This window comes from Ciconia boyciana, chromosome 6 (assembly GCF_034638445.1).
Source record: "Ciconia boyciana chromosome 6, ASM3463844v1, whole genome shotgun sequence".
NCBI classification, from domain to species: domain Eukaryota; kingdom Metazoa; phylum Chordata; class Aves; order Ciconiiformes; family Ciconiidae; genus Ciconia; species Ciconia boyciana.
In genome coordinates, this window is record NC_132939.1 from 26954385 (window position 1) to 26966476 (window position 12092).

A 12092-nucleotide genomic window follows, 5' to 3' on the forward strand; every position below is an offset into this window, starting at 1 on the left:
AGTAGCAGTAATGTTCACCTCCTGTCAATCAATTGGAAGTACCATATTTACATTCTAATCTCAAACTATATAAGCTGGATTTTCTTTTACAAGGTAACAGCTTGAAACACCCTACTCTGTCTTTGTACGAAAAATAAACAATTTATAGTATTATCAGGTAACCAGTTTTGAATCACTAACATTTAAAGATGCATAATACTCAAAATAACATGCAAACACAGTTTAGGGACAATTAGAACAGAATTAATGATGCAGTAGATCTAATACAGTGGATTATATACAAATAACTGAACAAGACAAAGAGTCTGCTTCTCTTGAAGCAGTGTGTTCCAATTTATAGAAAGCATTACAGGCTAGTAGGCAAATTAAAAAATGAAACCTATGCATTTTCTTGGGATTTTAAACATATTTTTCTTCCCAATCAGGATACAACCATGCTGTATGTTTAACGAAAAACTATAAATTTGAGGTCTAAACATTAAAAAAATAATCATTTATTTCTGTACTATCATTAAAAGCAGCTGTGCAACCACAGCCACATTTGAAACAATTTTCAAATGCTCTCTTTCACTGGCCTTAAAAAAGTCTTTTCTGTACTTGTGATATAAGTAATCAGCATGCTCTCCTTTTACTTTATAGAAATAAATTACTAGTAAATTTTGGCATAAAATAACCGAAAATACAAAGCCTATCAATGAAAAAAAAATGTTTTCCCTCTCAGCAGTTAAGTAATTTTTCCCATTTCTAAGGAAAAAAGTGTTGTCCAAATTTTATTTTTTATATTGTTGGCCATGGTGACCATGACAAAGCAAAGGCAGTAGGTAAGTTTAAATAATCAGCCTTACAGATGAAATATAATTATTTTCCATCGTTTCTGAGGTAAGAGGAATGATGAGAGAGTCTTTACACAACCGCAGTGACTCAACACTTTAGGGAAAGACAGCTTTGCTCAGTACAAACCATAAAAAATGTCAAATAATTTGTGGGAAATTTTATTAATTCATGCAAGAGTTTTCAGATAGTATCCACAGTCTTTTTAAAAAAAATTTACTCTTATAAAACTCTGAAGTAAACCAGGAACTGAAAAATTCACAGGTGTTATCACACAGAAATTATTATAGGGTAGTGCAATTTTAACACACTTTCAGTCAGAGACCTTCTTTCTTTGATTATTCCTGCTGCGAAATGTGCATTTTTTAGGTTTACATCTGCTAGGTTCTTTTGAGTGTGACAGACCATCATGATGGCTTATTAAAACAGATTTAGAAGAGAGACAGACTAATACCAAAGACCAGAGTCAGGCTCCATGTGGAGAGCTAAAATGTAGATGGACTGGTGATCCATGAGCCCAAGATAGCTAAGTGCAGACAAAAGATGAGCCTGCACAGGATTATTAGAGGTTATTGTGGGTGGTAAAATGGCAGAAAGACAATTTCAGACAGTGGCATTGCACATATTTAGGAAGCCAAACTTGGTCTTTCATTGTGTTACTGACCAACAATATCAATTCGTTGTTGTTATTTTTATTTCAAATCATAAATTAAATCTTGGAGCTGCTCTTAAAAGCATTTTGCTCCTGGAAAACAGAATGGAGTAAAGAATCTGGCTATGTATTTCATCTGAATTTGATTGTCACAAATAAAGGGGGGAGGGCGGGCATTTTTAACACATTTTTAAAGATCAGTGTAGACATTTATTCCAGTCATGTGACAAAATTACATTTAAACCTCCTAGAAACTTTGCATCAACAAATAAAAACTCAAAGAAAAAAATTGTGATATGTTCCACCAAAGTCAAAGGAAATAATGTGAAAATATGACCAAACACTATGCATCAAACCTTGGCCAGCTACCACAAAATCCCTGATGACAGCTGTTCCTCAGTAGGAGGAGGAGGAATGAAACTAAGTCAGTAACAGCCACTTCGCAAACAACGCAACGCCAACACAGGAAACAACCATGACAACTAGAAGATTAATCTGCTCTTTTTTGTTAACTCTATATCAAATAGTCTTTCCATTGTTAAGATGAAGTTACTCTCAACAACTCTCTTCCCTATAGCAACTACAAGAATACAATTACACATTCCATAATGCAGGAAACTCTGCATTGGGCTACATTTTCTTAAACAGACTCAGTAGTGAAATACTTGACAAAAACATCTGCCAAGACTGGCATTCTCCAGGAGAAAATCTACACAACCTCTAGGACACAGCCAAGAAATAGTGAGTAAAGCATCCAACAAGAGAAGTGCCCTCATAGGAGTAGTAGTCCATTTGCATAACAGCATCAAGATTAACAAAGAACTCTAATACTACTTATCCAGAGCCACAGAAACTGTCTTTAAGTCTACCATCTCTTACAAAGCAAATCTCCTCTGTGACACAACAGGCTTTCCTCACGAACAAAAAAAATAAATATTAGCCACTTTCCTTACATAGCTATCTCACCATTTGATCATTACCGACTCCTTTATCTGCTTTCCCAAATAAAGAGGGCATTACAAGCTGCCTTAAGTAATTATAATTAACAGTAATCTTTCTAATCCAAATATTAATTATAATATATATTAAAACATCTAAGATATATGTTTATGTATATATAAAAGAATAAATAATGCCAGCTTGTTCGATTTATCTAAGATAGGTAACAATTTAAGACATCACCATCAACAAAAGGGCATTTGGCAACTTGTTAAATCCCTTTAAAAAATCAACAAGTCCACGTGTACTTTAAAAAAATAAAAATAAAAACCACCCAGCAATAAAAAAAAAAAAAAAAAAAACACCAAAAAGCTCTCAGAGTGAATGAGAGCATCTGATTTGCTCATTCTAAACTTGTTATGTTTCTTTCAAGAGAAGAGACCAGATGGACTGTGTGGAGGGAAAAAGAGACGGCTCCTTCCCTCAGGAGCTACTGTACATCCTAAGGGAACAGAACACCCCAGAGACAGCAGTGCATCACAGGCCAAAGGATGCACACACAAGGAGCTGGGAGTTTTCCTGCATCTCAGGCAGAAAGACTGGAAGATTAAAGGGAAAGAAGCAGACAGCCTGACCTCAAAGGTGAAAGAACAAACATCCTCAGAACTAGAGGATGCAACACAACATAATTTTATTGCCCAAAGCCAATGTCGTAAATATACCAAGAACACAGGCTGAGTATTGTACAAACATTTTTGTGTCTGTTTTGTCTTATGCAATTGCTTTGAATTTCCATATTATAAAAAAATTGTCTATATTTTAATTTTAATAATAATTAAATAGTTTAAATAACTATTTAATAAAATAGTTTCTGGCTGTTTGGTTTTAGCTTAAATGACTTAAGTCTTCTTTGTGGACCTCACCATACAGGAAGGTCTACACAGATCTACTACTAAGACCCAACAGAGTCCAGGACATTCTACTTTTGATAACCAGTGTGTCAGTCTAAAGAATACTTTTATTCAACAAGAAAATTCTTAAATAAATAATAATAAAAAAAAAAAGAGCAGCTGTGATTGCTTGCGTCATATACAAACTTCTTCCAGTACCACAGTGGTTTCACACTTCCACAGTGGGATTCATCTCGTAACTTCCAGAGGTCTACAGTGCAGATGCTACTTTTATTATCCAATGCAAAGGAGCATGCATTTCTAGTGTGGGTTTCATCCTGAAGTACAGACGGATGTGAAGATAAGGCTGGCAGAAATAGAGAAACTTTCAAGGTGGGCTTAATGAATTAATAGTCATTGGTGTAGGAAAGAAAGGAATAAGAAAAGGATTCGTCCTGGGAGGCAGGGACATAAAAACCTTCTGGCATTAAACACACAACATTATTCAAGGTTCCACTGTGGCAACTGCCTGATGTGATCCTGGCTATATAAACAGAGCAGTAATGTGTACACAAGTGATTTTGTTCCCATGACGGAGATCAGTAAGTCTGGCATTAGACTACTTGCTCCAGTTTTGGCACAGATAGTTTAAAAGGTAAATCAAGAATCAATGACCTGAAGTTCAAGAAACCCAAATGGAAAGGACTTCTCTGGAGAATAAGTATTTTTGAGTAGAGGTAACTATTGAAACAAACTGTCCAGGGAAGCGGCAGCTTCTCTGTCAGTTGACTGTTTCAGTGAAGATCTCAAGCCTTTTGGAAAATTCTGCTGCAGCCAAGCACTACTTTTATTTCAGTCAAACATACATAATTGCACTCAGCAGAGAAATAATTGGATGAAATGTAAAGGCCTATTTTATACAGATAATAACTCTCGATAATTGAATAGTCCCTTCTCAATTTAAACTCCATCAATCTGTGACAAACTGGGTTTTGGAATTGTGGAAGATTAAATTACAAAATTTAATTTGCCTACATTAATAATCAAATTCATATTATTTTTAAACAATGTTTTAAATAATGTTTACATTATTCCCAAAGAATTGAAAATTCTTACTATTTTTTCCTTTTATTTTAGTATTGTTTTCAAAGGCTCATGCTTTACTACTGATGTTCAGACATGCAGATCTCAGCTTTCTGAGGAAAGAGATACTTGTTTAAGGTGGTATATTTAGTTAATTCAACTATTTTCTTATGACTGTTTACTAATGAGACACAAATTGCCATTGCAATCCTGTTGGGAACAGAGTTATAAATATAATAGGCTTACAAACAGATTTTACTGATTTTTTAACACTTCCTGGATTAATTTTGTTCAGCACGAACAAAACTCATACAGAACATTTTCGTATAATACAAAAGGTACTTCAACAATGGGGAGGCCAGAAGATCAACAACAACTGAAAATATAATTCCAACACATCTTTGAACAACATAATGATAGTATAATTAAAGGTCCTTTCTATCTGAAATATTCTGTTAAATTCTAATTACAAAAAGAAGTGATTTTTCAGAATGACAATTAATCCTGATATTAAGATATTACCCAATTTTAAAGTAATTCCAATTACATAATATCCCAATGATCAATGTAACTTGTATTCTAGTATTTATGAAAGGCACAATCAGATACCTAAAATAAATATTTTTAAGGTTTTTTAATGGTTTTGTTATATGTACAAGTAGGCACATATGCGCATATATATATATAGATAGATGCAACTTAAAAGCAACAACTGGCATCCAGGACCCAGGTCTTCTGATAACAAAAATGAAAATATGACAAGTTAAAGGGTCATACTCTAAGCTGCAGTGACATAAGCTGGATATATACTTTATGTGCCATGAAATACAAGTAATAATTTTATGTTCATGCTTCAGACGTGATATGTTAGTCTACATACCAGTAATTTATCCTAAGAGATTTTTAAGCAGTATATCAGTAGTTTACTTAACTCAATCCATAATCATTACAACATATATACAGAATCATCTATTACAAGTACCTTTCCTGATGACCCAAATCAGACAGAAATTCATCAATGCGTCTTTGCAGTTCACTTCCTTCTAGATTTTTCAACTTCTTCAATTCACTCTGAAGGAAAAACCAAAGTTCCTTAGCCCCATTTTCAATCCTCCTCCTCAATATTTCATGGTCTTTTTCAAGGCCTCCTATTAAAAAAAAAAAAAAAAAAAAGCATCAGCACTTTTTTAACAAACTAATACATTTGTGACACTGAATACCAAAACTTGTTTTAGAAGTAAAAGAAAACTTATCTACCAACCGTCTCCTGTCCGCTTCTTATAGTTTTCTATCTGTTCTTTGGCCTTTAAAAGTTGCTCCTCTAAAGCATGTACCTTTCCTGCAGCTGGTCCCTGATCAATGGGACCATCTGGTATCCTAGGATATAGAAAATAAAGAAATTATATGATTTATAAATATAATTATTATTTGGTAAATTATTTGCATTAACAATTCAGTTCTCCCATTTTTGTTCCATACTGTTTTGCTGACAAGTCTTCTTGGCATTTTCTTAAAGCCAGAAGAAATTAAACTTATTAACATAAATAAAGATTTTAAAACTTCAATCCCATAGGAGAAAAACAGTGCATAACACAGCTTCAGCACACAGATTCGAACTGGGGTTAAACTGTGCTGTTTACAAGACTTCCACTCATTGAGAAGACTAATCCTAGACTCTACTTGTGAAAGCAGTATTGGCAGCAGCTTAACTCATTTCCTGTGAAAAACTGGAAAACCATGACCATTTGGTGGAGTGACTGGCACACAAGCAAAGCCTAATCGAGGGATGTGCCTTCACAAGACTTAAGTTCTGGCGACTTTTTATATTCACACATGAAATACATTCTGGTCTTGAATGTTGGCCATATATTCTTAGAGGACCGGAGCTCCAGCACTGGAACTCCACTTTTAAGTTAAGTCTTCCTGCATATTGGCACAAGATGATTTCAATGTATTCTCTGGACTCAGAAAAAGAACCTAGCTTCTTAAGTGTACCATCATGATAATTTTTTATGACAAGTCTGGCATTCTAAACTGCTGGTCACCTAAAACAACACTAGAAACTGTAACATCCATCTGTGAAATCTCTGCTATATGAGCACAGGAGAAGTATGGAAATATGTATCCTGAAATCTATGAGCCATAAATCAGCCCTGAGGGTATTACGGAGGTTTGCTTATCATCTCAACTCGAATCCACATATTAATAAACTGAAATTATTAAAGTATAGAAATTAGATGCTATCTTCTATTTGCCTCGCAAATTAAAAATTAATGCAGGGAAAATAAAAACCCCTTTCATCTCCAGAGAAATGACATTTCTGGTGGATCCAAGGGTTAAAAATTATTCCACCTTTTATAAGACTTTTGTAAGAGCTGACTCTGAAAAGGAAAAAAGGAAGCAGATGTGTAATGAATTCTTGAGAACTGTAAAGAATACAGAATTCTTGCAGAACATGAAGACGATTCTTCATTCATAATGGAATATGAGCTTAAAAAGAAAGGGATATTCTTTCCACACACACATACACAGAGTTTCAAGGTACCATACGGGAAGACCCCTTGCCAGATGAAAGATGCCTCTAGCATAGAGAAAATAGTGGTTAGAGGGAGTATCTTCACCCTAAACCAGAAATGACAGCATTCTAAAGATCCTACTGAGATGTCATTAACTTTAATGCCTCTCAGATCTGGATAATTAAATACAAATAAAAATTTAGGAACTGATGAAAAGTCCATTTTCACTGGAACATTTGAAGAGAATAAATACCTAATGTGAGCATCAGAAAGGTGTATCACACGAAGCATTTAAGCCCCTTTTTTCAGAGGGGGTGGAAGAGGTGGAAGAAGAAGCTACTTAGCCTGATAGAAATTTAGTAAAAAAATTCTGCACTCTTAAAGCTCCCTATTGAGAGCAAATTAGGGATAATTAAATTATTGCAAAATATTTATTTGTGTTTTAAAGCTACCATGATAAATAAAAAGGAATTATCAATAACTGCTCATATATCTGGGTTTTTTTATGCACTGAGGGAACAAGCATGACAAACTGAGGAAAATATTCTAATCTTAAACATGTGCACTCCCTAAATATAGTCCCTCTGTATGAACAATCCATTTGTGAATTTGTTTCTACAACAAATGCACAGTATGATATTATACTGAGATAGGTACTGTATTGCCATGTACAAGACAATACAAACAAACCTTTAAAAAGCATACTGAAACATATTTAAGCTCTTGCACTAGTTTAAAAGCACAAGGTTGAAATGTTTTTGTGATCTGTCAAGTTGGTATCACAATTTGGATTGTGACAGGACAACTAACCACAAAGAAAAATGTAATGGCTTATATTGTATAAGTCACATTCCCTAAAGGTAGAACTCGTGAAGAACAATAAGGTAAAAGGATAGGAAATCTTCAGACAGCCCACACATCCTCTGAACATAAGGAAAGTCTGTTAAAGTAGCAATTACAGAATCCTACAGGATGGTTGTGGATGATATGGAAGAAGCACAATAATTCTGACCATTTGATATAATTGCGATTTTATAAAAGAAAAATAGATGCCATTTAACATTCAACTTGCTTTGGCATACTGCAATAAAAATGTTTACTACACTTAGGTTGTTAGATGCAAGGAGCTACAATGGGGGTGGGGGGCATTCTCCTAAGCTAGTAGTTTGGACTTTTAAAAATCACATCATTTTAGGATAAAGCTAAAATAACTTATTCTTTTTGCAATTTGTCTCTATATCTGTTACCTCATCAGACTTGGAATTGCTGTCTTCCTCACTTTCATCCAGACTCAAAATTAAGGGAAAGGTTCTTCTCTGCAACCAGCACAGCTTGCTTGTTACTGCCCTCTACAAGTACATCAACTGAGTTGGAGATAAGGCAACATTTGAGGGAAAAGTGTTTGAATTAAAATCCTTATCTATACTCATGGCATCAGCTATGCAGATAACTTTTAGTGTAGAATATCCTAGGAATAACACATACTTATGAATAAGAATTCCTGTTGAAAAACATATACATAAGTTTTCATACCAAAGTAAGTCCTGACAACTGACTTGCTCCTTAAAATTTGAGAACTTTAAAGTAAGTTTATCTAAACTATGATGACTTTAATCCAGTAAAAGAACATGTCAGTAAGCATCTAGAAAATAATATCCTTCACTTATTGCTATGACAACATTGTAAATTAAGTTATAAATACAAAATAAACAAAATTATAATCCACTTACATGGGTAGCCATGATAATACACCCAATAGTGGATTTGTTTGAATTATTTTTCTGAATAATTACAAGGTATGATTTTTGCATGCTGTTTCCTACCATTTTATATTAATATAAATTATCTTTTCCATAACGAACTCATATCAAATAAAGATATTACTGTGTAACTTTAAACATCAAAAAGATTATGTCGTAAAGATAACCCGTTTCTGCTTTGTCCCTTGTTTAGTACTCCAGCTACACTTAAAGAGAGAAAAAAGAATTCTGTGTACATCATCCATATCACTGAGGCCATTTTCTCATCACCTTCAGGTAACATAGGGGGGCAACAGCAAAGTAGCAATCTCTAATCTGAATCTCTGAAGGCAAAAAGAACCAATTATTAAAAAAAATTAATTGCAGTGACATTCAATTTAGCTGGAAGAACTGCCATACTGTGTAAAAGAATTGTAAAAAAAATTTTTAAACAAAAAAAAATTATAAAAACCATTCTAACCTTTTCCTATTTCCAAGTTATTTATTTAAAAGGTTACACTAATTTATCAGCAAAAAGAAAAATGTAAGATTTCCTAAGTTCACTCTCAAATATTTTCTCATTCATTTATTTATATCTTTCTGAGTTCTCTGTATGGAGCTGGAAGGTTTATAACTAATTAAAACCACATTATGATTGCCTTTTCTTCTTTCACTTTTTTTTTCCCCAAGAAGAAAATTATGTTTAAGTATTAATGACCACTAACACATGCAAACAAACAAAAAGAATATAAGATGTCATTTCACCCTTCTAAGATAAAACGTCCTCAGTAAATAAAACTGAAAGAAAACACTCAATGTTACCTGCAAATAAAGAGCAAGCAGCATCCCTTATCAATTTAAATCAGCACAGCCCTGATCAGTGCTGATTTATATCCACTGAAGACGTGTCCCTTCCTTTAATACAGAATTGCATGAAAACCAATAAAAAGAGCAAAGATGCACACCATATAGTTCAATGATTTTCCTCCTTTACACATTGGCCTGTGCAATAGCCTCAGCTTTAAACTTGAGACACTTTAAATACACATAATAGAAAACAGTACTTTAAAATAATATTTAAATTTTTATCAACCCAAAGCTATTCTTTTATCCAGTTCCTTTCAATGCTTACTACAGGCTTACTGGGCCCAACAACTGCCCAGAGTAATTGACAGAAGTACTTTAATAGATTTGCTTATGATTAATTGATCCTGAGTTTGGATTCTATCCCAGCCTCAGCAGCAACTACATTAAAGCAACTATAGTGTTCTTTCAAAATTAAAATCCTACCTCTTCTTTCCGAAGCTGCACTCAGAACTATGAGAATAATGTCTAGAAATACTGGTGCTTGGTTTTAGTTGTTTGATTACACTTTGCCCTTTTCCACTCCTGTTCTACTTTATAATACATGATCCTATTCAGATAAGAAACAGGTTATCGTATTTATTAAAAGAATTGCAGGTTCTACAAAATGTAGTATTTAATAGACTCTAGGAAGTAAATATATACAGAATGTGATGTATTAGTAATATCAACACAATATGGATACATTTAACGAGATGCTCTATTTCCCTGAAGAGAACTCTGAAATTACTGGTTCCTATACTGCCAGGCTTATCGTCCAGGAGAGGATACCACTAATATACAATAAAAGATAAAAATTTCTATAAAAATAAAGACTATCACCCACCAAGACACAAAGGAGCACATGAACACTATGAACCACTCGTGTATTGCAAAAAAGGAAGTCTAGGACACAGATGAAGGCATACACACAACTTTTCCAGTTTCCATTTAAGAAAATCAGACATTACAAAAGTAGTAATTTTAAGCTCTCCTCCTGCTAAAAGCCTTATATCATCTAGATGCAACAGTGACAGCCTTTAGCAGTCATATCATAAACCTACTAGTAAATAAAATGTTCAGATAAAACTACATTACAGGCAAACAATGAAACAACATTATGTAATATTTTTATTTGATTATTACTCCCTATCGAGTTTCCCTTAAATAACCACAAAAATTGTAGTAAATATTTCCCTTTTTGCTGCAAGACCTACTACATCTGTAATAAGTGTTCTTGAAAGGGCTCTTCCAATTCTACTGGATATAGAATAGTAAAATAACAATCTATTAAAAACCCTCAGTTTTATTACTATTTTGCACTAATGGGACCTAGGCTGCCTCTAAAATCAACCCAGATTTGCTCACACAATATTGTTTATAAACATGTAAGGACTATGGTAACTCTCCAAATTTCACAATACCACAGTATTCATGCACATAATTTCTAAAACTCAGGCAACACAAAACATCTTTCAATCCATTTATCTTCTGCATCATTAATATACACCTGTGCCTCTGTATAGTCCCCAAGTCGGGTTTTTACAAAGCATCATATTGGCAAAAGAAAAACTAAAGTAACTTCTCACCTAAGGCTTTCCAAATGCACTGTAAAAAGGAAGTGGTGCCTGAAGTCATTTCAAGTCATCAGAAGTGCACCACAAAAGTGTACTCAGTTCCTAAAGGAATATTTTTATTTCAGGCAATTTTCAAAAAGATGTGACTGTTCCAACTTGCACTATTGTGAAGGTACATATTAAAAAAAAAAAAAAGTATCTCAAAATAACCTCACCAAACATCCTTACAAAAATATGAACTATTCTTAACCAATATGGGTAATAAATTACAAATACTAAAAATAATAATAAATCAGAAGAACATGATGTAGTTTGTGAAATCAAACATACAGATGTTGGGGAAAACAAAACAAAACAAAAACAAACAAACCAAAACAAAAAGAGCCTCAAACAGACCTCCTACTGCCCTAAAACCTTAATTCTACTCCTCACGCATCCTGTGTGAAAAGAAACAACCAGGAGAAAAATCACAAGATCAAATATGATTTAAGTATCATACAGCAAAAAAGGGCTAAGCAAGATTTAATAAGCTTTGTCACAGATATGATATTTCTCAACTTTTGAATGGTTGATTTTGGATGCACATAAGGTGTGTTTCATAAGGCATGTTTTTGGTTTTCTTTTGTTGTTATTGTCATCTTTGGGGATGAGGAGCTGCTACATAAGTTGGCAGCAAAAGGGCATTCAAATCTCGGAGTGGAAAGATCACTTCTTGTCGTTGTACGCTGGCCTTCATGGATGGCTGGATGAAACTAAGCACTGTCCAGCTCCTATTTTCAACCATACCAGAGGACTGACACTTTTATCAGGTGAGAAGGAAGTCAGAGAAGTCACAAGAACCCATTATCATGGGAAATGCTAGGCAATTGAAATGTATTGTATGGAAATGTATTTTACCATATAACTAAGGGCCCGATGTAACTGAAGATGTAACTGATGTAACTGAATGTTATTACCGATGTAACTGCAGATTACCAGTTTTCTGTAACTTCAAAATGGAAATTGTTACAACTTCTACTTTT

General features: G+C 33.8%; 1 protein-coding gene across 6 annotated transcripts in view; it reads right to left on the minus strand.

The window, feature by feature from the left end:
• FUT8 (fucosyltransferase 8) overlaps positions 1-12092 on the minus strand; it is a 139774-nt gene that overhangs the window by 58398 nt on the left and 69284 nt on the right. For 4 of the 6 annotated variants that reach the window (XR_012043064.1, XR_012043065.1, XM_072865154.1 and 1 more), the window contains 2 exons: positions 5657-5772; positions 5378-5543 (listed from right to left, as the gene is read on the minus strand). Coding sequence is in view for 4 of the 6 variants with exons in the window: in XM_072865154.1 (XP_072721255.1) it covers positions 5378-5543; positions 5657-5772 (282 nt within the window). In the remaining 2 variants the exon portion in view is untranslated. Of the gene's footprint in view, positions 1-5377; positions 5544-5656; positions 5773-8158; positions 8276-12092 lie in introns of all 6 variants that reach the window. The other 2 variants (XM_072865156.1, XM_072865157.1) reach the window with 2 other exon arrangements.